This window comes from Galendromus occidentalis, unplaced genomic scaffold, assembly GCF_000255335.2.
Source record: "Galendromus occidentalis unplaced genomic scaffold, Mocc_1.1 scf7180000077428, whole genome shotgun sequence".
NCBI lineage: Eukaryota > Metazoa > Arthropoda > Arachnida > Mesostigmata > Phytoseiidae > Galendromus > Galendromus occidentalis.
Window position 1 is genome coordinate 451,781 of NW_003805416.1, and position 24,529 is coordinate 476,309.

A 24,529-nucleotide genomic window follows, 5' to 3' on the forward strand; every position below is an offset into this window, starting at 1 on the left:
GGTTTCGTTCAGCGGTCCGCTGAGGAGTTCCCCGAGGGGTCCGGTCGGGACAGGCTTGTCCTTGCGGCTCGACGTCGAGACGTCGCTGTTCAGATTTGGACGTCGCGAGACGTCGGTCCCATCCTTGTTCGGGAGGACATCGATGAGCTTCTGAAGCGGGACTACGTCGCTCACATTCTGACGCAGGTCGTAATTCGGACTCAATCACGAGCCGTCCAGACTCTGAAGATGATGACGTGGGCCGTCTCTCAGGTCCTGATGCGGGACGCCGGTCGAGCTCCGGCTTAGGGATCGAAGTTGATTGATCCAGTTGATGGTTATAATGATGACTGCTCTCCAATGTCTTCGACGAGTCCCGGCTGCTCGACTTCTGCATCGAATCGCTCCTCTTCGAAGACTCTTGTTGACGATTTAGATTCTCGTTCGAAAGAGGTCTACAATCCGATAGTAATTCGTCCCTGCCTGATACCGGCTCGGGCGTGAGGTTCAACGGCACATCGATAGCTAACGACGAGTCCGGTCTCGCCTCTGAGTCCGAGGCGACTTCAGAGATCGGCTCGAGGCACGGTGGCTCGGGGAACTCGTGTTCTGTTGTGTTGACATCGTCCGTTTGGGTTGCGTGAGTTCGCTCAGAACCCGGTGCGGGGCACACGCGTTCGTAGGAAATCTCCTCGGTGCCTTCCGACTCGCTGTTCAGCAGTCCGTCTACGGGACTTTTCGAGCTCAACTGATTTTCTAGCGAGTCATCGCTGGGGTCGGCCATAGGCGGTGCTTGCTCGGTGCTGGAGAGCCGGTCGCGCTTGCCGTGCACTTCTAAGCCGAATGACATCGATGGGTGGTGCAACGGGGAATAAATTAATTTACTCAGCTATCGATCGTTCCACCGGCGGAATCCCTGAATCACGAGTCGGGCTCCTAGAACCCTTTCACTGTCGCCACCTTCACGGCGAGCGAACGTTAGTACGTTGATGCACGCGAGACACGACACGAACTCAAGGATAAATGGTAAAGGAAAGAAACACCGGCTCGGCAGTTACCGACGTCCTTTTTGATCGTCAGCTTTCGGGTCGCAGCGAAAATGATGAATTCGACCACAACGAGATGTCGGTGCTGCCGTTGTCCGCAACAGATGCCAAGAACGTGACGTTTCACTTCGAATTTGGGTGCCGGACAAACGTGGACAAACAGAGATCGAGTTAGTCTGGAGGACGAGTGGCGGACAAGAGCACGTTGTGGTCTCCGCGGGTCGAGGCTGAGTCTGGCAAGGGCACGGGAGAGGGTCTCGACCGCGAGGAAGGGACTCGACCTCAGAAGCAAGGAAAGACGGTAGGGGACAACAGAAGACGGCGGCGTGCTCCAGACCGGGCTTCACAGTGGAGCGTCAAAAAACCTCGACTCGAAATACAAAACGTCGTTTCCGTTCAGGGAGACCGCGATCCTCCCGCTTTATGGCTGCAACGAGCTCCGACTTTTGGATGAAAGGACGACGACTCCAGATTTATGATCGGTGTCGGCGTCGACGTCGCTGCCAACTCCTTCACCGCCACGCCGTTTGGGCGGTCGGCGTGCGAGCCATCGCGAAACAAGAGACCGTCTCGGTAGAGACTTCAACATCACACCAAGTCGCTGGAATGGGCTCGGGAAAATACCAGAAGTCGTTGTGAGTTTATTCAGCCGCGGTCCGGACCGACGACGGAAGCTGCGCGGAAAGATTCGTTGCGGCGGCGTCCATCGAGAAGTGGACCTGTGGAACGTCGACGTTTTGAACAAACTCAGAGGAGAGACATAAATTCCGAGCCGGCAGAGAGGAAATCTTTGTTTACGAATACGTATGTGTGTTCTCGTTCTTGCATCTGCCTGTTCTTGATAAATATATCGGATCATAGTTTTTTTCATGAGCAGGTTCGGAATGACGTCAACGAGCGTATAAAGCCGACGCGAGGTTGGAACGGGTGTCATTTTCGGGAGTTCCGACGAGACACTGACGTGTGGGAGGGGAAATAGTTAGCGTCGAAAACATCGACTCGTCCCTAATGAGTGGAGCGGAATTCATCCTCTTGACGGGACCATGTACTGACATCAGAGAGAGAAAAAAAAGTTGGTGACCGAGCGCACCGGAAGCTTGAGGAACCTCGACAGAGCGCGGCTCGCTGAAATATTCGCAGTGACAAAAAATTCTCGAGGGGAGTTATGCGTGTACGAGAGTCTTCGCCTGTTTATTTATCGAGAGTCAAGAGAGTCCGGGTCGCGGTCTCAACAAGCCGATGAGTCTCATCGAATCGGGTGTCTTCTGTCCGATCTCGACCTGCTCCAGGATAACCTTTCTTCAAGCGAATGAAGTTGTCGTCGTCACGGGGTTGCAATGCTGCGGGCCGCCGACGGTTCCCACGAAAGGTGATGGACCCGGGTGATGATCTCCTCGGAACTGTGCTGGCGTTTGTTGGAAGTACATGAAGTTCTGTCGGAGAAATCGGGACATTTACGCAGATTGTCGGCTGCCGTAAGCGAAATTACTCCCCCCCATTTGGAGTGTTGGAAAGCTTCCGAGAATCATGAGCCCGTCATTCAATCGGCTTCATCGAGCCGTCATCGAGCGCATTTCAGGCAGCAGCTAGACGCGCGACAGACTCACCAAGAGGAAGGCGACCGACAGAAGAATTGCTTTGTGTTGCACACAAAGATGCATGGGAAATGAGACGTTGAAATTGGTCGCCCTCGTATAAATCTCCTGAATAACGCCGCCCCACTCTTTGACGATGTGTCCGATCTCGTGACTCGATGTCACGTCCTCAACCTAGAAGGATTGATGCTCTGGTCAAGTTGATGGTGCGCTGTGTTCTCCCCCGCCACATCAGGCATGGGGCGAGTTCCTCCGATTCGGCGGGGAACTAATTTGGATTTTTCCCCCTCCTGGCTTTGATTGCATTCACTTCACCTTGAAATGTACGTCGCTGTTGATGTGGAGCCCCTTCGCCCCTGGACAACACCTCGATGATACTTTGTAGACTGCTTCGTCCCGTTCATCTCTAATGGTGAACGAAGGAGTACAGAACGTCCAGTCTTCCTTGATTCTTCCCACACAATAGCCAGGAGGCGCTTCGACGATCATCTCTTGTAGACAACAGCAGGGGAAGCAACAGCCGCAACACCTACAGTCCCTCCTTAAAGCGATCACGTCACTCCCCATGAGATCCTTGATGAAAATTGTGAAACCACGGGCTGGGCCCCCGCAATTCCTCTGGCAGAATTCTGAGTTTTCTTCGGCTCGATATACGAGCTGTCCCTGATTGTTCAGGATATCGAATTTCACATTCGTTTGTACGTTGGCAACCACTGGAAGTCATCAGAGAACTTTCAGGAAGGCGGCGAGGGACGCTCGAAGCTGCCATGCATGTCTGCAGTCTGCATCTTAAGATCCGCCCTGCACTCTAATCTCCATGAGACCCGGAGGGTGTATACTGTCTTGATTAATCCTAGCGGCTCACCTTCAACGAGATGGATTTCTTGCTTGATGAGAAGTTGGTCAACGGCTGCGAGGTACCCAAGCGGCCCTTCTCCGGGATTCACCCCGATTGGAGGTGGAGCGGGACCTGATTGATCGTGAGCGGAATTTTGAACTTGATCGATCTCTCCTGTCCACATTGAATTTTGTCATTCCCCTACTCACCAGGTTGCGGCATTGGCATCTGACCGGGCATCGGGACTGATTGAACGGGTCCCGCCGGCGGGGCGTAAGTTGGGGACACTGCCGCCGAGTAAGGCGGAGGCAGCGAGCCGAACATGCGGTCATCCGGTGGAACGAAGCCGGCAGGCGTAGATGGAAGGCGTTTCGGGTCCATCTGTTATCTGACCTCTATAGGCGGAGCGGATTCTCGATTCTCCCCTAATGAATAAATCGAGCGCACGTGGAGGAGAATCCCTCGCGAGCGTGTTCCGGAGGCAAATGAAAGCCGTTTCCGAAACCTATCAAGCCGTGGGAAGCTCCTCTCTATCGTTGGTCGTCCTGAGTCAATGCTCTGATCGCTCCCAAACGAGAGTTCGTCAAACGCTCTACAGGAAGAAGAGCAGTTTTTGAGTTTGAGGCGATATTCCGCCAAATCACACGCGGACCTAGCGCTGTCTGATCGCCAAAACCAAAGCTGGAAGCGCTTAAGTGACTTCTGCTGGTTCGCCCCTCCGAATCGAATCTAGAAGACGATTTCGTGGTCGAGATTGTCGAACCTCTCGGCTGAGCTGCTCATGAAACAATGGCGAAACCCGTGGGAGAACTTACAGGTTATCGTGAGGGTTACCGAAGGTCGCACTTGTCGCTTGTTCAGCTCCTACGAAATGTGGACAGTGACTGTCGAGGTGGACGGCGTGTCTCCGCACTCAGCCCTATGACTCTTCCGTTGGCAATGTCCACAAGAGAGAGATTCAACGGGATTAAGATTGGGCGGCCGGCGTAATAGCGGCGCTGTAATCCTCGTTCGTTTACGCTCGACATTGAATGACGATTTCGCGGACGCTAGAGCATGACGAATTTACAATATGTCCCTCCCGAAAGAGCGTTTCGCGATACGACTTCCGATCGCCGTAGTCGATATGGATATTGTTGGCCACAAAATCGTAACAAGAACGTGTCTCACTTCAGTCTTTGACTCCTCCTGCGAAGAGCGGGCCTCCGGCTCTTGATTTCAATTATTTTTCGACTGAAAGTTTCGGCGAGGAGCGTGCCATGTGGACCATTTGGAGGGATACTTGGCCGCATGCGCTCCTGGATCAGTTCTCGAGGAAATAAGTCGAGCCGTCTCCATGCTCCGATGACGGAAGACGAACGCTGCCCGGGAACAATCGGCCGCACTTATAGATGATGACTAATCGATGAGTCTCATCGACGTACTAATTACGACGTCGACAAAATCTCTTTTCATTAATTCCAGGACCCTAAGACGCCCGGGGACCCAGCAAGCGTGCCCTCGGCAGAGACGGAAGAATGCAGGACTATCCAAGAGCTCATGAAGAAAGCTAATTTTCATAAACCGGGCGAGAACCATAAAACCGATGGCTATCAGATGACCGAGAACACAATGAAGTGAGTGCCGTTTAGGTGTCGTGTACATGCTCGCGAGTCGCGTGCCCATGATACCCGCTCGCGGACAGCTTGCGTGTCACAAGGGAAAATCGTATACTCTCAGGTCTAGAGTTTCACCCCGAAGAAAAAATAACCCTGAATCACCCGCCAGGCACATCGCTGCGCATCTCAAGAGGACTGGCGGGAAGGTTCGCACCCGATTCCCGCCTGAACCGAATGGAGTCCTGCATATCGGGCACGCAAAAGCCATAAGTATAAACTTCGGTTATGCAGCAGCTCATGACGGCCTGTGTTTCCTACGCTACGACGATACGAACCCCGCCAAGGAGGAAGAGAAATTCTTCAAAGGTAGTGAGAGGAGCATCCTCATGCCCACAATGGAGACATGCCGATGTCGAGCAGGTTCGGAAGCTGAGCCGAGGCTCTTCATTTTGTTTCTTCCAATAGGAATCCTCGACGCCGTGCAGTGGCTCGGCTATAAGCCGTACAAAATAACGTACTCATCGGATTATTTCGACGAACTCTACCGGCTGGCCTGTATTCTCATCGAGAGAGATTTGGCCTACGTTTGTCATCAATCGAGTGAGGATCTCAAAGGTTTCAACCCTCCCCCTTCGCCATGGAGGAACAGACCTATCAAAGAGAGCCTCGCTTTGTTCGAGGTAAGTCATCCGGTTAGCCTATTAGTGCGTCTGCAACTCGCTTGAGAGTCAAGCCTGCTGATTCGCTTCTCTATGTAGACGTGGAATGAACTTTTGCGACCAGCAACTTCTTCCTTCCGGAGCCGTTGGAGAAAGCGTCAACTCGGTTGCCCGCTCACCCGGACTTTGATGCCTTTTTATTTCGTTGAAGGACATGAAAAACGGCAAAATCTACCAAGGTGAAGCGACGTTGCGAATGAAAATCACTCTGGAAGAAGGCAAGCAGGACCCCGTCGCGTATCGGATCAAAATGTGTGCTCACCACAGGACAGGCGACAAGTGGTGCATCTATCCGACGTACGATTTCACTCATTGTCTGTGTGATTCGATTGAGGATATCACCCATTCACTGTGTACCAAAGAGTTCCAATCGCGACGATCGTCCTATTACTGGCTGTGCAACGCCGTCGACAGATACTGCCCCGTACAGTGGGAGTACGGAAGGCTCAATGTTAATTACACGGTTGTTTCGAAGCGAAAAATTGCCAAGCTCATCTCGGAACGCATTGTCAGAGATTGGGACGATCCCCGACTTTTTACCCTGACAGCACTGAGGAGACGAGGTTTCCCACCCGAGGCCATCCACTTATTCTGCGCGAAACTCGGGCTTACCGGTAGCACGATGGCTGTCGATCCCATGATGTTGGAAAGTTGCGTTCGCGAGGTGCTCAACACAACCGCCAAACGAGTGATGGCTGTCCTTAACCCGGTCAAGATGACCATCGAAAACTTCTCCGTCCTCGTCGCCGAAAACGACGGCAGGGGCGGCGGCAAGAAACAACGTTCCTTAGAAATTACTGTGCCCGACTTCCCCGCGGAGCCCGAACGGGGCTCGCACGTCATTCCTTTCGCGGAGGTCGTTTATATCGACAGAGACGATTTCCGTGAGAAAAAGCCTGACAAATCGTACAGACGTCTGTGTCCCGAACAGCCGGTGGGACTGCATCATACCGGCTACGTCGCCAGCATTACAGAAGTGGTCAAGGGAAGCAACGGCGAAGTCATCGAGCTCAAGGTCACTTGCAAGAAGGTCTCAACGGACGTAGAAAAGCCGAAGGCATTCATTCACTGGGTTTCCGACCCTCTTCCAGCCGAAGTTCGACTCTATGAGAAACTGTGCGTATTCCTTGCCTTTCGAATCCCATCAGTGCTAACAGATGATTCCGTCTTATTTCTCTCTATCCCAAGATTTCGAGAGCCGAGTTCTATCGATCGGGTGCAAACTTCTACCGAATTTCTCGCCTATCGAGAGCCGATCGGGTTCGATCGTCTCGGCTCTCTCGGTACTCATCGCTCTATGATCGAACACTCCCGGGAAGCTCTTCTCTCAGACCTTCAATTCGTTCGCTCGCTTTCGAAATGCAATAAAACAGAAGCATCCCGATGTTCCTCTTCGTTGGCGATGAGGCGCATCCTGTACACCCAAAATCAATTTGACCTGACGGTTAATGCCCCACTTACAGGTTCATCCATAAGAACCCCGAGGATACCAGCGTAGTACCTAATGGTTTCCTGAGCGACTGCAATCCGAATTCTCTGCACGTATGGAGCAATGCTCTGGTAGAGAAGACAGTGAAGGATGCCAAGACGTACGATCGTTTTCAGTTCGAGAGAGTAGGCTTCTTCAGCGTCGATCCGGATTCCAACAGGGATAATTGCGGAAAGGTGAGTACGCGACAGGCGATTGAGGAACTCCAGGGAGAACTCCCTATAGAAGTTCTCGTGGACAGCGACTAGAGAAATCTCCTCTCTCCCACAGCTGGTGTTCAACAGGACCGTCACGCTGAAGGAAGATTCCGGGAAATAAACTATTACCTAGGGGTCGATGGGCCAAAAGGAACTTTCGCGCTTTTTAAAAGTGATAAAAATAATTGTTCCTGGAATGACGGCATCGTTTTCCCTCTTCTAACTTCGAATATCTGACTGGTGCAGGGAGGATTCGGAGATCCCAGCCTTACATTGAGTGCATCGGTCGAAGTTTCGGAAAAACTCATCGACTTATCTACCTAGGTAGCAGTAAGTAGTCGGGGGAATCCTGAACGAACTCGGTCAAAGCTACTTCCCCGTTTATATACTCGGCAATCGCGAGCTGTCCTGATCGCAGATGGTCTCGCCGCCTAACTGTCATCTTTGGGAGGATCCAGACATAGGGCGCCACTGAGAAGGTCTCTTAGGTAGAGATGAATGCACGAAAAGGGCCTGGGATCAGGGGGCGGCTCCGAGGAGTATTCTCGGCGACTCAGATTCTCATCGGAAGTTGGTCTACCCCTCCGATTGTAATTCGTTCCTGGCTGAAGCCAGTCACAGCGTGTTGTTCAATGGCAATGGCGCATCGATAGCCTACCGACGGATTTGCAGTCTGTAGGCGACTTCAGTGATCGGCTCAAGGGACGCTTTTGCCCCGCATTCGGCTTTAAAGAAACTCACGCAACCCAAACGGGCGATGCCGACACAGCAGAACCGAGTTCCCAGTGAGTTCTCGCTGGGGTCGGCCAGAGGCGGAGACTGCTCGGTGCTTGACAGCCGGTCGCGCTTGCCTAGCACTCCCAAGCCATATGACATATTATAGATGGGTTGTGCAACGAGTGATAAATTAATTCACTCAGCTATCGATCGTTTCGCTGGTGGTATCCCTGAACCACGAGTCGGGCTCCAAGAACCCTTCCACTTTCGCCACCTTCAGGGCGAGCGAACGTTAATACGTCGATGTACGCGAGACGCGACAGGGACTCAAGAATGAATGGTAGAGAGAAGAAAAACCGGCCCGGAAACTACCGAAGTCCCTTCTGATCGTTAGCTTTGAGGCTTCAGCGACGATGAGGGATTGAATTGAACCAGTCGTCGGGGTTGTTGTCGTTCGCAACAGAAGCCAAGAACGCCACAAGTCACTCCGGATTCAGGTGCCGGCACACGTGGACAAACCAGGGACGAGTAAGCCTGGAGGACGAGTGGCGGACACGAGCACGTTCTTGGATCCGAGGGTCGAGGCCGAGTCTGGCAAGGGTCCGGGAGAGGGTCTCGAATGCGAAGGAGGGACTCAAGCCTAGCATCAATTCTTAAAGGAAGGGGACATCGGACAACAGTGGACGGCGGCAAGCCACGAGGCCAGACTGGGTCTCACCGTGGAGCGTCTGAAGCTTCGACTCGAAATTCGAAACGTAGTTTCCGTTCAGGGAGACCACGATCCTCTCGCGTCATGGCTGCAACGAGCCCCCGCTTTTGGACGAAAAGACGACGACTCCAGATTCATGATCGGTGTCGGCGTTGACGTCGCTGCCATCTACTTCACTGCCGCGCCGGTTGAACGGACGGCATGCGAGCCACTGCGAAACAAGAGACTTACTCGATGGGGTCTTCAGCATCACATCAACTCGCTGGAAAGAGCTCGGGAAAATACCAGAAGTCTTTGTGGGCTTATTCAGCCGCGGTCTGGACCGACGGCGGAGAGCTGCGCGAAAAGATTCTCGCCGAGGCCTCCATCGGGGAGACGGGCTGTGGAACGTCGAAGTTCTGAACAAACTCAAAGAAGAGCCATACATCAATTCCGAGCCGGCACAAGGGGAGTCTCCACTCACTGATACGTAGGTGTGTCCTTATTCTGGCACTACCCCGTTCCTGCACAGTCTTGCCTTATGAGCTGGTTCGGATTGACGTGAACGAGCGTATATGCATGCCGACGAGATATCGAGCCGGGTTGTCGCTCTCGAGAGTTTCGAAAAGACACTCTGACGTGCGGGAGGAGGAATAGTGAATGTAGAGAACACCAACGTGTCTCTAATGAGTGGAGCGGACTTTCATATTCTTGACGGGAACATGTCATGTATATCAGAGGCAAAGGAGAGAAAAGTTGGTGACCGAACCCACCCGGAGCATGCAGAGGGGGACTCACTGGTATATTCACAGCGACAAAAATTCTTGAAAGGAGTTTTGCGTCGAGAATTTTCCTCCTTCCTTGTATCGAGAGTCGACAAAGGTCTGGGTCGCGTTCTCAGAGAGCCGATAAGCCTTCCCGGATCGTGCGTCCTCTGACCGATCCCGATCTCCTTCTAATGAGACTTCCCGGGAGGCGACTTCTCACGGTTCGGAAAGGAACTTAGATACGAACTATTCTAGTTTTCCCTCCAAATCGACGACGAGGGTGCTGAACTGCTGGACGCTCGACCATCCGTGCGAGCTCTGGCTCTGGGTGCACTTGCTGTTGTTCCTTATTTACTTCCCTTGTTCATTGTCACCCGTCTCAGGCTCTGGTATACCGCTGCTCCTTTTCCCTATTTTCGCATTTCCTATTCTTCTCCGTTCAACTGCTGTTATTATTCGTCCTCCCGGGCGGGAGAGTCTGTCGGTCTACTCGCCTTTTTTTTCTTTCTCTCGTTCAATGCCTTTTTCTTTTTACCGCAGAAAATCTGGAATTCTTCGCGCTTTGACCTACTTCCATCCAGGTTTATCGGCAGGAGAACCTATCGCAAGGAGACGATCACCCTCCTCTATTCTTCTCAAAAGTCTCCGAGATACCTCCCCGAATCTTTCCGGCTCATCCGTTCAGTGGCAGTGGCTCATGGATATTCCGCCATTTTCGCCCTTCTCGTAGGGTGATTTTCCAGAATGAGCCCCAGAATGCACTGAGCCCCTAGCGAATTCATCAAGCTTGAAAGGCTTGTAGCTTGAAAATCTCCCGATCTCATAAGTTACTTTTCCACGACGATCGACTCAGGCGCTCAGGAGTCTGTGAGGCGATCCCCCTCCTCCATTCCTTTACAAAAAGTTCGATTCGTGCCACACGGGTATTCAGGCATGAATGCTCATCGCATGGCCTACCCTCCCATAGAAACCCGAGGGTTCTCTCTGATGCACTCGGGGTGCACTCATGAATTTCCCCGGCGATCGGTCCAGCCGTTCAGGAATTCGGGAAATTCCAACTTCTGAAATCCGTCTTCATGTCTTTGGTCCTTGATCAGCGGAGCTTCCGAAGTGTTCTTGTAAGTAGAGGGGTTTCATCGTATGGAGACGACAGCCCCCTAATGAACTGGGCTATGCAGCAGCTGATGACGGCCGGTTTTCCCTTCGCTAAGACGCGACGATACGGACCCCGCCCAGGAGGAAGAAGAATTCTTCAAAGGTGGTAGGATGAGGCATTTTAATGCCAATGCTAGAGACATTCTGGAGTCGAGCTGCCATGGGACCCGAGTCGAGGCTCGTTTTTTCGGTCCTTACCACAGGGATATAAAAAGGGACTTCCCCCCAATGTGGTGACCGATACGAGTCCTATCGTAGAATGCTTTGCACCCGATTTCTGCAAGCCACCTACTCCTCAGAGAATAAAAGGGCTCAAGCAGGCTACATCCTCAGGAATGAATTTTCCAATGGTTCACAGCTGACTGAAAGGAAGAGGATCAGAAAGCTTCAACGTCGTGCAGTGGCTCGGCTGTGAGCTGTACAAAATAACGTACTTCTCGGATTACTTCGACGAGCTCTACCGGCCGGCCTGCGTTCTCACCGAGAGAGATTTGGCTCACGTTTGTCATCAGTCGAGTGGGGATCTCAAAGGTTTCAACCCACCCCCTTCGCCAAAAAGGAATAGACCCATCATAGAGAGCCTCGCTTTGTCTGAGGTAAGTCATCCAGTTAGCCTTTTAGTGCGTCTGCAACTCGCTTGAGAGTCCAGTCAGCTTATTCGCTTCTGTATGTAGACTTGAAATGAACTTTTGCGACCACCAACTTTCCTCTTCCGGAGGAGCTGGTTGAGGAACCGTCAACTCAGTCGCCCGCTCATCCGACTTCTGATGCCACTCGATTTCGTTAAAGGACCTGGAAAACGGCGAAATCTATGAAGCGATGTTGCGAATGAAAATCACCCTGGAAGAAGGCACGCAGGACACTGGCTTGAGCATATCGCCCATTTGCTGTGCATCGAAGAGTTCCAATCGCGACGATCGTCCTATTACTGGCTGTGCAACGCCGTCGACAGATACTGCCCCGTACAGTGGGAGTACGGAAGGCTCAATGTTAATTACACGGTTTTTTCGAAGCGAAAAATTGCCAAGCTCATCTCGGAACACATTGTCAGAGATGACGGCGAAAACTGCCAGTGAGTTGGAGAAGATACAGCGACAAGCAGCCCGGTGGGCCCTAGGAATCCCTGGATGGAATGTAGCGAATGAGTTCCTTTCATCCGAACTCAATTGGAGCACCTTTGAAGCAAGGGAAGAGTAAACTCAGGTATTTTGCTCGCATTCAGTCCATGTCAGACACACGGTGGCCTAAAATGATGCTGAACGCGATAAACATGCAAAAATCGAAGACCAGAGCCTATCAGAGGATGGAACAGCTAAAAAAGAAATTTGACTGCGAAGCACTGCAAGTCGAGCTGGACCACGACGGTCGAACGTTACTTGGAACATACTTTCGAAAGATAACCGAGAACATCAAGACGACGCAAGACATAGCATGGGCGAACGGAATGGCTGGAAAAACTACGCTGGATGTGTATCGCACATACAATAAGTCAAGGACATCAGCCTCTCACGTCTACGACAACAGTCGCGGCTCGGCGCTGCTGGCTCTGGCTAGAGCTGGAGCTCTCCCAACAAGACGACTCAATATATTCTTCGAACCTGAAACGCACTGCGAACGATGTGGAGTTCACCAAGAAACACTGGCACATGTGATTTTTAAATGCAATGAGCTTCTCATTACCGATGAGGAACTAGCTGCTCGCCTCGGCCTAAGCAGCGAGACAAATCCTACATTGGTTCACGCCACTAAGCGATCCCTCGAGATATGGGAGCGCGAAACTAGAAGGATCCGCTGAGATTTATCGCGCCTGAATTTAAGAGGTTGACTATGCAATACTGTAGTCAGATCCAATAAACCATGAAACCATGAGATTGGGACGATCCCCGACCTCTTATTCTGAGGAGATGAGGTTTCCCACTCGAGGCGTATTCTGCGCGAAACTCGGGTTTAGCACGATGGCTGTCGATCCCATGATGTTGGAAAGTTGCATTCGCGAGGTGCTCAGCAACACCGCCAAAGGAGTGAGGGCTGTACTTAACCCGGTGAAGATGATCATTGAAAACTTCTCCGTCTTCGTCGCCTGAAACAACAGCAGCGGTGGCAACAAAAATCGTTCCGTCAGAACGACTGTGTCCGACTCCTCCACGACGCCCGACCGGGGCTTGCACGTGACTCCTCTCGCGGGGATCGTAAATGTTGACTGACACGATTCCCGCGAGAAAAAAATTGTGTGACTGCATCATACCGGCTACGTCGCCAGCAATGGCGGAGTCATTGAGCCCAAGGTCACGTGCAAGAGGGTCTCACCGGACGTAGGAGAGCCGCGGACATGCATCCAGTGGCTTCCCGATTCCAAACCCAACTCTGGTCAGACTTTGACTCCATGAGAAACTGTGCATCTCCCTAGCTTCTCAATTCACAATGCTCCACTCTATAGAGTTATTCTTCTCCCGAACCCAGTGAGATGAGTTTCATTCGACGTGCCCGAGCCTTCCCCGAGATTCACACCTCTCGAGAGCCGACCAGATTCGATTCTTTCGGCTCTTTCAGTCTCCTCGCGCTATGATTGAATATCCCAGGAGAGATCCTGTCTCCGATCTTTTACTCGTCCGCTTGCGCTCGAAATACAATACAGTACAATACAAGAGAGGCATTCCGATATTCCTTCCGGTCGGCGATGAGATGCATCCTGTACACCCAAATCCAATTTGACCTCACGGTCAATGCCCCTTTCACAGGTTCATCCATAAAAACCCTGAGGATGCCAGCGTGGTTGGTAATGGTTTCTTGAGAGAGCTCAGTCTGGATTCTCCGCACGTAGGGAGCGATGTCGAGAAGACGGTGAAGGATGCAAAGACGAAGGTTCGTCTCCAGAGGGGAGGCTTCTCCAGCGTGGATCCGGATTCGAACCAGGATAAATACGGGGAGGTGAGCACGCGGGCGCGATCAAAAACCTCAAGTGAGAGGTCGCTGTGGAACTTCTCGTGGAAATTGACCAGAGAAATCTCTTTCCCCCCTTGAAAGACGCTCAACGGGACCGGCACGTTGAAGGAAGATTGCGGGAAGTCCAGAAATCGCCAGGCGGGGCTCAAAAAGGGACTTCCGCGATATTGTGAGTGATAAAAATAATAAATAATGAACCCGGAATGACGACACAGTCCTCACGTCGCCTGAGCGCCCTCTCTCCGTACTTCGAATATCTGATGGGTGACGGGGACTGATGCGGGAACCTCTAGCCTTAGACTGAGAAGTGCTGCGGTCCCTATTTTGGGATTTGTCAATGTACCCAGGTGCCATTATTGCTTCGGGTACCCCTAATCGATTGTCGCGTGAGGAGGTACTCTTCCGTGCATATACTGCGCAGAGCGCGAGCTAGCTTGATCGCGGATTGGCTTTCCTAGCAATGCAGTGCTAGCGCGGGGAGCCCGTGGGTGACTTCCAAGACTCTATAGACCTGTGTGATCCGCCCATGACTGAGAAGGTCCTGGCTCTGTACTCGTGAAAGAGGGGGAATCGACGCCGTGAAGTTCAGGGGGAGCGACCGCGTTGAAGTTTCGGGACTGATTCGGGCCTGGCAGCGCAACCCGGACTCAAAATACCTCTCCAGTGTATCTCCGCGGCCAACTTTCTCGGTAGATGTCACTCCCCCCTTAAGAAAAAGTTTTTAACGCCAGATCCTTTAAGGTAAGCCCGAACGCTGGGGTGACGAATGACGAGTTCCGCATAATTTCTCTCACCGGGACCTCGGAACCTTCTGACCGGTAGAACGGAGACGCTCCGAATCGAGTCGCGTTCATTGTCCGTGGAGCTGTAGTTCTGATCGGGTGACGGATGGGATGCCGAATGCGACCACCAGTAGACGTTGTGATTTATCAGCTTGCGCAGACGCCAGTTTGACGTCTTCCTGAAATCAAGTTTCCATCACAAGCCGAGGCCTCGGGGAGTACAAATCTTTTATTGATGTTCAGTTCAATCCCAACACTTCAACTTGGTCTCATAAAATATATTTACAGGGGAAACGCGTCTCATTTGAATTGATTGTGGATTAGCCTGACTTTACAAGAGTTCCGATTGAGGAGCAAGTGAACTCTACCAAGATGATGACGAGAACGGCTCGAATGGAACGCTAGGGTTCTCAACATCCACCGACGAGCACCACACTTAGCTTCCACTCTGCGATGTGTTCGAGCGGAACATGGGGGTTGAATGAATACAATTACAATTAACGCAATAAATATCCGAACTAATAAATAAGATATATGTTGTCATATAGATAACAGTCCCAATCGAAGTCACTTCTTATCCACGCCCGAAACGGCGGCGCGGCGGAAAATAATCTCACAGAGACTGAAAACAAGTTTTAGGCATGTGTCGAACTCTCGTCAGTGATTTGGTCAGGGATTGTCCCCAATCCGACGGAAGGGAATTCCGCGTACGTCGTGAGTTTGATACTAGGTCCACGTCAGGACTCCTCTACTATCTTCTATCATAGCAGTGTCGCGCTTCGTACAACCTGAGTAGGATTTGTAGTGACATGTGAGTGGTGATAACATTCGAATTCCATACCGACCGGAATCGATTACTGTAGGAGGACGACAAAGTTCGCGGGCCCCTTCCGCACACTTGGATTTCCCCGCTGGGAGCGTCAACGAATATAGAAGGCATTTGGTGGTCCCCCGAGTCATCAACTTAGCCGAGGTGATTCGGTCTGAGAAAAAAATTCGGCATACTGTGCTCCTAAGCATAGCTTCCGGAAAAGGGCGATGGTGGGAAAGGGGAGTAACTTCCCCGCGAGCCGGTGAAATCTCAAGAGAGCCAGAAGCTTCAAAAGAGCTAAAATTAATCACTATCGGATATGGTCGGGCAGTCCGTGAAATTATTCGCGTGATTCACAGGGTTTAAGAAGTGACTGATTCCGGGATCCTGAACCCGAACGAGTGATGATGAGCCCCAATCATTCTCCCAGGGGTCCGTGCTAAATCGAAAATTGCATTCCGATTAGGCACGGTTTGTTTGGCACGATGACTCCGCTCTCCGATCTTGATCTCTTCCGATTCTTTGAAGATGATAATCACAGAACGGCTGTGTGTACACAATTATTCGAGAGGTCCAATGTGGAAAAGGAATCGGTGAGCTGTGGAAGCTATCTCGCGAGAAACTCTGTTTCTTCAACGTCGAAGCCCACTCTTACCGGCAACCACAAAGAAATCGATCTGAAGAGTCTCGCCGTATTGGAAAACTTGTGTCCCGGCCTATTGGATTGAACAACAGCCCCCCCTCGGGAGCGCAGTGGCATCCGGCAGCGTCTCACATGAAGGCTCAGTGTAAGCTCCATCGAGGTAGATTCTGATTACATACATCCAATACTCATTCCGCGACGCGTTGAAGGTAAATGACGATTCGACGCCCGGTTGAGCATCTGCGCCGGCACACAATCGCATCGCGACAGTTTCGGAACTCACCACTCGAGCACCTGCGGAGGACGGAAGTTACTCTCGGGCTGCTCGCGCGAGCGTAAGGATCGTCATACATTCAAGAAGATCCCCGCTTATTTCCTCGGAGTTTTCACTGACCTGTGGCCGCAATCCAAGCTTCGACTCGGCGCTTCATAGCGCCGAGACTCTCGAATTCAGGCACAAGGAATCCCCTAGTTAGTTGTCCAGGTATGAAAGTCTTGCATTTGAGTTGTAGCGGTGGACTCAGGGGTCCACATGAGGGGGGAAGACCTTCCAAGGAAGCTGACGATCGTGGTGTTTTGGCATAAGCCACTCGGAGTATCCGCACGAAAAATGTACTTCTCTCAGCATGCTCTGGAATTTTTTTCAATATTTCACCTGTCTCCAGACCGAAGAACGTGAGAAGACATTGCTTTCGGAAGGTCGCCGACTCACCCGTGTAGCATGATCTCTGTGTATCGACCATTGCTCGCCCTGATTTGAGTTTGATCTCAATCGACTGAGCATTGCAGAACCGTAGGGACATCTGTTGAGCACACCAGTTTGATGCTTTCTCGATGAGCGTAGAAAATGTCTCGAATTGCGGTGTGCAGAATATCCTTCCCGTAGAGAGGCTCTGAGGAACGAAGTCGGCAACGCCGATTTCTTCGAGAATACCGTACCCTGGAATGGGCGACGTTTCCTTGAGTTGACACGTAAGAGACGACGCATCCATTACGTCGGGGGTAGGTGCGTCACGTATGGACGATTTCGCCTCAGTTTGTAGAGGATGAGTCATGGTCGACATCTAAACGTGACCCGCATGACGTCATTACAAATCTTCCTCCCCTATTTCTGTCGACCGTGGCGACGGTCTCGCGACGACTCATGTACGACAATTCCGTGAATTCAGACACCCCGCCCCCGGCGTCCTGGCTCGATAAGGCGACCGCTCCAAGCTCCAGCTCGTCACGCTCACCCACCGCCGTTCCGTCGTGAACCCCCGGAGTGAATAAGACCTGGTTGCATTGGTCACGGAATACGATCGTCTGAACTTACCAGTTAAGTGAATTTCGAAGAATACCCTCACGAGGAAGACATAATGTTTGGAACGGCCTCCGGGTTCGCACCAGAACGTTCTTTCGGGATTGAAAGTCGAGCAAGAGGGGATCTTCATCTCTTGCGTCTCGATTGTCAGAACTCGGCCAGGGGCCGACTTCGACCGGCATTCGTAATTGTAGCGCTCGAGTACCTAGGGAATTAAGGGCAAGTAGAATTCAATTCCTCGCTCGCTCATCCACTTGGGATATCGAGAAAACGCTCCAAACACCCAGTCCAGATCAGCGAAGCTTACTTGGTGGAGGGTCTCGAATGTAGGCATTCCAAAAAGGCCTGCGTGACCGGTCTGCTGTGGAACGAGATCCTGGTATTGAATTTGCTGAGGGGGTCGGGTCGAATCGGCTCTTGGAACAAGCCACATCCTGGGGAAAAATCAGATCATTGTCAACTCGGCTACGCTCGAAGAGTCCGACGCAATTCATCATACTCGAATAACAATTGTCCTCCGAGAGCTCTCGGAGTCGCTTTGCCCGCGCACTCATTCTCATAAGCAAACAAGAATGAGGTAAGCTTACCTTAGCGATTTCACTAAACGAGTGCTAGCGTCGCTTATTTCGAAATAAGTCATCCGCTCCGTGTTTATTATCTCCGAATTCGTTTTGAATTCCACTGATTCGCACGTTTTGACCTCCCATTCTGGATGCTCCCGGAGCCAATCGTTTGCACGATATACGAGACATCTGAATATTGTGGAGAATCGATAAATGAGTCTGATCTCCGCATGATATACAGACGGGAGGATGTAGATCGAAATCAGAACGAAACCATCGACTTGATTGACGCCCCGATCCCGAGCGGGGAATCCTGATGAAACGCTCCTCTGCAACGCTGCTCTGAAACGGATCTCTGCAGACTGCAATCGTATGCCGCTTCTTGACGCGTACTTCTCAGGTGGTAGATACAATATATTAGTGCGCAAGAGGAATCTCATCAGAGCTTGACACTTAAAACTCGCACGATAGGATGGAACGACGCCTTCTCGGCGACCTCGATCCGGGGTTTTGTGGACATCGTTCGGACATGAGTTGAGCTCTCATACTTTCCTCCTCGCTAATTTTAGATGATGGAGCCGTCGAGGACAGAAACGATTCCCATACTGGGGGCTCGGCTCCCCCCGTTGGAGTCTGAACGAGCGGAGTCAAACGATGGATAAGCGAGCACGCGCTTCCAGCAGAGCGTTCATAAGCACCGTTCAGGAAAAGGAGGCAAACTCAACTCTCTCGATCTTTTGGCCAGACGGACAGGCTCGACGGAATATCCTCGAGGGGATCAACCCCGTTCGGGTGATTCAGCGACCGCAAAAAATAATAAAATCATAAGAACCCGCGATTCGTGCCACCTGCTCGCAAGTAAGCGAAGTTCGTTCGTCGTTCATCCGAATGCTGTCACGCACCTGAACGGCTCGAAGGCAGGCGTGGAGAATACTCCCCCGGAGGTGAGGCACTTCGGGAGGAAGTCAACGAACGTCAGACCGCCCCCGAGGGAAGCGTGCTGTCCGGTGGCTTCGGAGTACGATGGAGGGAACATGCCCTCAGCCACTTGATTCATGGCGCTTGCCAAAACTGTACGCTGCCCACTGTCGAGGCTACCGTTCCACTGATACGCGCGCCGTCATCTGGAGTCACTAGTCACTACTTTCTGACACCTTCAGATGAAGCAGCCGACAGATGTCGACCCACTACCAGCACTGGGTCGCGAAGAGAAGTCAACGCGATCAGGTGATGCTCAGGTTGCTGCTCTCGAGGAGGTGAGTGTATGGTGTCAACACTCTACCATCACCATTCTGAGGGTGAGAGCACGTACGCGGAAAGTACCACGAAACTCTCTGGTCGCCCGAAAGCTCTCTCTCAACGAACCACAAATATAAACCATAGCCGCCGTCTCTTTCAAAATTTCAATGTTAAAAAAGAGCGTTTTCCCGCGATTACGGGGGAAAGCTCGTGGTATAGAGTCAGGCAAATGACCTGTTCCGATTGCGTAGCGGGAGGGCTAACGACCAGGAGACTGGGTGCTTTGATTGCTCCTCTCGATCGCCTATCGAAATGCAAAAGGTTCCGGGGTCCGCAAAGTGGTGCGTCAGCACCCGTGGTACTCAGTGGTACGTCGGATGCCGCCATTCTGGCTCATAAATTTGCGCCATTTTCGCTGTCTGTTGTTGTGTGTAAGTTGATTTGTATGTGTTTTGCGCAGGTTTCCGATGAAACTTTGCGGGTGTCCAGCTGCTACATAATTCCTGACGAGCACCGCGGGCACCGCTGATCATTACGGTGAGTTTCGGTTCGGGAGGAAGTACGAGTTTCGGGGTCACTGTGGTGCGTCGCATCTCCGTCGGTTGGTTCGTTCGTTCGGCCGTCCGTCCGTCTACCACTCAGTCAGATTCGATTCGGAATGAATGTTCCTTGGAACTCAAAGACAACTCGGTTGTAATTATTGTGTCTCCGTTCCGTTTCCAGGGCCCAGAGCCGTGCTCTCGGAGAACAAAAAACAGTTTTTGCTGATTCCGAAAAAGGAAACTCGTCAAGGTACGAATTCAGCTGCCAACGGTTTTTCTAGTGCCTCTGTGCGTTCGGGCCCTTCGAGCGCTGCCGCTGACGTTCGTTGCGATCGCGTACTGCATTGGACTTCGGGCGCACCGCTTGGGTGCGTTGTTGCTCAAGGCAGCCGCGACACATACAGGCCGGAGAGAAATATCAGAGCGGTTTCGCACGGGTCCGAAACTCGAAGAATCATGATCGGACAATATGGCGCCAAACCGAAGTCCGTCTCCAAGTGTCAGAGTCATAACTGCCGGCGTCGACGGTGACACCGGACGCGGTTCGAGATGTGCATCGGGACTTGCTGATCGAGAATTGACACGTTCCGCCTAATAAGCCGCGATTGAAATCGGGCAGCGAGTGCCTCTAGACCCTCATTTTTGATTGAGCTACCCACTCATCGCCCTGTGTCCGGTGGGAAGCAATTATGAAATTCTTAGTGAAAAGATCGAAATTGACTGCGCGGGTGCATAGCTTTCGATTTACGGTAGTCGCGAAACCGAGGTGTCATGGTCTCGGATATTTTCTCCTTGACATTCATTCGCTTCCATCTAGTAGAACTCGAAATTCAAAGTCTCATTCTACGTTTCCAGATGGTGAATAAGAAATCGAGGATGCGCATTCAGCTGGCAACGAATGCGAAAATCAGTCTCAAGAAAAAAGCTCCTCCGCCTGCTGAGAAGAAGGCCGACCGGCCAAAAGACGAACCGGGAATGTCAACGCCTACCGAAGAAATATCTGTAGGCATGATTCTCCGCAGTTGTCTCGCTTCCATGGACGCGATGCTAGGCGAAGTCCAGGATCACAGAGTGGACACGGAAACAGAAACTCCGGACTTCAAGCTCAAGTTCAAAGGATGCCTCGCGGCAGTTGGTGCCACGATCGCCGCAGAACCAGGCACGGATTTCCGCGTATCGAACGACATTTCTCCGGAGAAGAAGAAGGATACGGAAGAAGAAACATCGAACGCCGTAGAGTCCGAAGAGACTGATTCCGCTGATGTCGTCAGGAAGGAGCCGGGAAGACCCAAGAAAGCTGTTCGAAACTTGAAACAAACAGTGGATCCGGGGGACGCTTCTGAGTCGCCTGCCGAGCAGAACGTGCCGACGAAAATTGCTGCGGAAAAACAGGTGGAAAAATCAGTGCCGACAAGAGCTCTGAGGAACAGATCCGCCAAAGCGGAGCCCGCCGATGACCAAACGATGCCAGTAACCGAGGTGAAACTCGAAGATCAAAAACTCGAAGCTACCGATGCCATCAAGAGGAGAGGTAGGTCCGGGAGAACGCCGCGGGTTTCTGAATCCACCGCCGCGTCCGGCGGAACGCAGGATCGCGATAAAACTGATCAAAATGTTGCGAGTCAGGAGAAAGCCGATCCGTCGACCGACGACCAAGGAGTGAGACGTGGCAGAGGTCGCCAGAAACTTATCGAAGCCGAAGACGAAACCCCAGCTGCACCGAAACGTGGTCGCAAGCGGACCAACACCGGTTCAGAGCTCCTTCCTGAGGATGTTCCCGCAGACGGCGCCTCGAAACTGAACAGCCCACGGTCAGAGGAGCGAGACGAACTACCGAAGACAAGCACTCCGATTGCTCAGTCTAAATTAGACATGAAAGAAACTATCGAAAGCACCAGGAAAAAACGTGGACGTTTCCGAAAGGAGGGATCGCCGACAGACGAAAACGAGGTCGAATCAGAAAAACCAGCACCTGTTTCAACCCGTAAGTCCCCGAGGTCGGCAGAAGATTCAGACTCCGCCGATACCGCGCCCGACGACGCAGACAAGGCGAAAAGACGAGGGAGACCGCCCCCGACCGACGACTCCCGATCCACGAAACAAAACCAGAAGTCGATGCCGCTCAGGGGTAAGGGCAAAAAGACTGTTCTGAAGGTCGCCCTCCCAATACGGACTAGATCGACCCGTGGCCACGCAGGGATATCGGGACAAAGTCCCCCCGCCGGAGAAAGTGGCTCTGCGGCTCAATTCTCTCTTCCCCCTCCCCCGCCTCCCGCGCTATCGGCTTCGAGATCCCCATCCCCGAAAATTGCGTCTCCTCGAGGCACCGTTCGCTCGGTGAGAGTGCCTCTGAAGAAGAAACCGCAACGAAATTCACACGCGTCCGATACGGACACCGCGGAAGAAACTCTCGACCAAGAGGAATTTTTGCGCCAAAAAGAGAAACTCGAATCCAGCCCGAGCGCAACGTCGACACCATCGACAAGCCATCGAGTAGTAGTGTGCACGCTCCCCGTTAACGCGGAGTCGGCGAAAGCACTGCCATCGAGTTCCATCACGACGACGACGACGATGGCAGCAGCGAGACTTGATGAGCCCGCCGGCAAGAAGCAGAAAACCGCCACGGATGTTGGAATCACACGCGTTCCGAAGGATGGCGCAGACCGAGTCAGACCACAAGCGAACGCAGCTGCCGTTCTGATCGTCGAAGGCAAACGAGAGCGGAAGCGCAAAGTGATGAGTGAGTTCGCGGATCCGAACGCCGTTCTCGAGCCGGCGCCGGTGACCGTGACGAAATCGCATTCGTCGCTCCCGAGTCAGCAATCGATCGTGAGACCGAGCACGATCGTAAAGTCGGTGGCGGTAACCTCATCGGTCCACTCGGCACCCTCAGCTGTAACGGTGAAACCGATGGTGACGATCGTTAATCCATCGATGACGAACCGACCGAACATCACGCTGGTGAGCAGCGCGTCCCAGCCGAGCTGCTCCTATCTCCACACCGCCCAGAAGCCGATCCTCATCACTGTTCCACCGAACCCCTCGAGACCGAATACGACTACGAGTTTTTCCGGAATCACGAAAACAATCGTTGTGCCTAAGGTCATCACTCGCCCCATAGTTCAGAACGTACACCAACAGCAGAATGTGCAGCAGAGACAACAGCAATCGGCGCAGCAAATGCATCCGCAGCTACACCAGCACGCTCAGATCCGCAGTATTCGATTATCGCCATCGATGACTTCTACGCCCGTGCAGCGATCCGCAACGACGATCATTTCGCGCCCACCCGCGCAGCGCGTTCTGCCTTCGCCGATCAGGGTGAGCGGAATCCAAACTGCGACAAGTGGCAGCGTCGTGATACGAACAATCACCCCCGGAAGCTTGAACGCTCCGAGAATGATCACGAGCGGCGGCGTTCGGCCTTCGATCATTCGAGGCCCTCGAATCGTTACATCGATGATAGGAGGCATGAGACCCAGGTTGTCGACGTACTCGGGCCCGCCCGGAGCTCGGATCGTCACCGTACGACCCAGTATGTCGGGTACGACTGTGCAAACGATTCGATCCACGGTTCCCGGCCAGCCCAACAAAGTCTTCCTCCGAACCGTCGCACCTATCATACCCCAGCGACACATCACCGTACAGGCAACTCCGTCTCAGCCGACGGTGCGGAGCATTACGGAGCCCGCTGGTTCCAGACCGGTCTCAGCGGCTATGGTGATAAGGAATCCGCCGAAGGCCGTCGTCAAACCCTCCGAAGCCACAGCGAAGAAACCTCAGACGACCACTGTCAGAAGAGTCACTCAACAGATCGTCAAACCTGTCGAGCGTAAAACGGCCGCCGCCGCAGCGGCACCGCCGCCACCGCCGCCACCTGCGAAGAAAGCAGCCGTTCAGCCGCGTAAGGTCATAAACGTCGCCAGAGTCACTCCGGAGACCGTACAACCAACATCATCGATGATGGATAAACTCTTGGAAGAGCCTCGCTTACCGAAAGTGGGCAAGAAACCATTGAGCAAGAAGCAGAGAAGCATGAGGAAAACAGATCTCATCAAAACGTCGACGCGTTCTCGTCGAAGAGGTCGGTTTGAGATCGAAGTTGGCGAATGATTCCAGAGGAGCCTTATCGCTCTCCATTCATTTACCCGATCTGAGACTTTCCGTCGGCTGGATTTTAATTTTCCCCCTTTCCCTCAGGTACTGATCTCCAGATAAATTACAATGAGGACCGCTTGAGCAAGATCACGGACGAGGACTCGGATTCTCAAGAGGAAGTTCCGACGTCGACGGATGAACTTGGTTCTCCCGAAGACATCCAGCAGTCCGAACAGAACGATGGACAAGAGCCTCAGGACGATATCCCTGTTGCCGTGGTTGAAGTTTTCCTGTCCCAGGACGAAGTCAAATTGCGTGAAGTGCACTCGCCCACGAAACAAGATCTCGTTGATTTGAATCGTCAGCCTGTTGAACAGCCCATGGAGGTTGCTCTCGGAGGCCAAGGAGCTCCGGAAGGGTTTTTCACCTCGGAAGAGGGTTTAGTTGAGACGGTTGACGTCCCTTTCGAGGGTGCTTCTATCGAAGCGATGAAAGCGGGCTTGGTGTCGACCAATGACAACGCGTTTGCCAAGTCCTTGATGCTTGGGGACGATGCGCTCCTGCGGCGGAAAATCAGCAAACGCAAATCGAACCCCCTCGCAAAAGAATGAGCCCGTTCCGCCACTGAACAACTGAGCGGAAGGTGAAGACCGATTGCAGAGAATGGGAAACGCTTTGTCGCATCTGCTCGTTTAGGGAATTGACGGCAGTAGATGCAAATCTGGGATCGAATTCCGGAAACCGTCCATGACTCTATTGGGGTACGATCCTCGAGAACTCGATGAGCTCTCGCAGTACATCGATTTCCAGAAAAGAA

The 24,529-nt window shown here is 52.5% G+C and overlaps 4 protein-coding genes across 4 annotated transcripts in view; 2 read left to right on the forward strand and 2 right to left on the reverse strand.

The window, feature by feature from the left end:
- Positions 1-7,582, forward strand: part of GlnRS (Glutaminyl-tRNA synthetase) — a 31,864-nt gene extending 24,282 nt beyond the window's left edge. Inside the window, exons 5-12 of the mRNA XM_029111275.1 lie at positions 2,084-2,101; positions 4,966-5,074; positions 5,226-5,422; positions 5,522-5,736; positions 5,927-6,511; positions 6,551-6,891; positions 7,239-7,440; positions 7,535-7,582. Coding sequence (XP_028967108.1) covers positions 2,084-2,101; positions 4,966-5,074; positions 5,226-5,422; positions 5,522-5,736; positions 5,927-6,511; positions 6,551-6,891; positions 7,239-7,440; positions 7,535-7,582 — 1,715 coding nt within the window. The remainder of the gene's footprint in view (positions 1-2,083; positions 2,102-4,965; positions 5,075-5,225; positions 5,423-5,521; positions 5,737-5,926; positions 6,512-6,550; positions 6,892-7,238; positions 7,441-7,534) is intronic.
- Positions 2,189-4,403, reverse strand: LOC100900116 (phospholipid scramblase 2). The gene is made up of 6 exons (XM_003742630.2): positions 4,274-4,403; positions 3,668-4,050; positions 3,486-3,590; positions 2,936-3,333; positions 2,633-2,794; positions 2,189-2,458 (listed from the first exon to the last, which is right to left on the reverse strand). The coding sequence occupies exons 2-6, from the start codon at positions 3,837-3,839 to the stop codon at positions 2,327-2,329; spliced, it is 969 nt and encodes a 322-aa protein (XP_003742678.1). The 5' UTR covers positions 3,840-4,050; positions 4,274-4,403; the 3' UTR covers positions 2,189-2,326.
- Positions 7,583-16,017: 8,435 nt separating the features above from the next.
- LOC100904558 (uncharacterized) lies at positions 16,018-19,081 on the reverse strand. The gene is made up of 7 exons (XM_018639280.1): positions 18,736-19,081; positions 17,858-18,022; positions 17,578-17,704; positions 17,283-17,475; positions 16,680-16,907; positions 16,358-16,598; positions 16,018-16,261 (listed from the first exon to the last, which is right to left on the reverse strand). The coding sequence occupies exons 1-7, from the start codon at positions 18,888-18,890 to the stop codon at positions 16,156-16,158; spliced, it is 1,215 nt and encodes a 404-aa protein (XP_018494796.1). The 5' UTR covers positions 18,891-19,081; the 3' UTR covers positions 16,018-16,155.
- LOC108864175 (nascent polypeptide-associated complex subunit alpha, muscle-specific form-like) lies at positions 18,994-24,323 on the forward strand. The gene is made up of 4 exons (XM_018639267.1): positions 18,994-19,089; positions 20,470-22,935; positions 23,200-23,698; positions 23,815-24,323. Exons 1-4 carry the CDS (start codon positions 18,994-18,996, stop codon positions 24,321-24,323), a joined length of 3,570 nt encoding a protein of 1,189 aa, XP_018494783.1.
- The last annotated feature ends 206 nt before the right edge of the window (positions 24,324-24,529 follow it).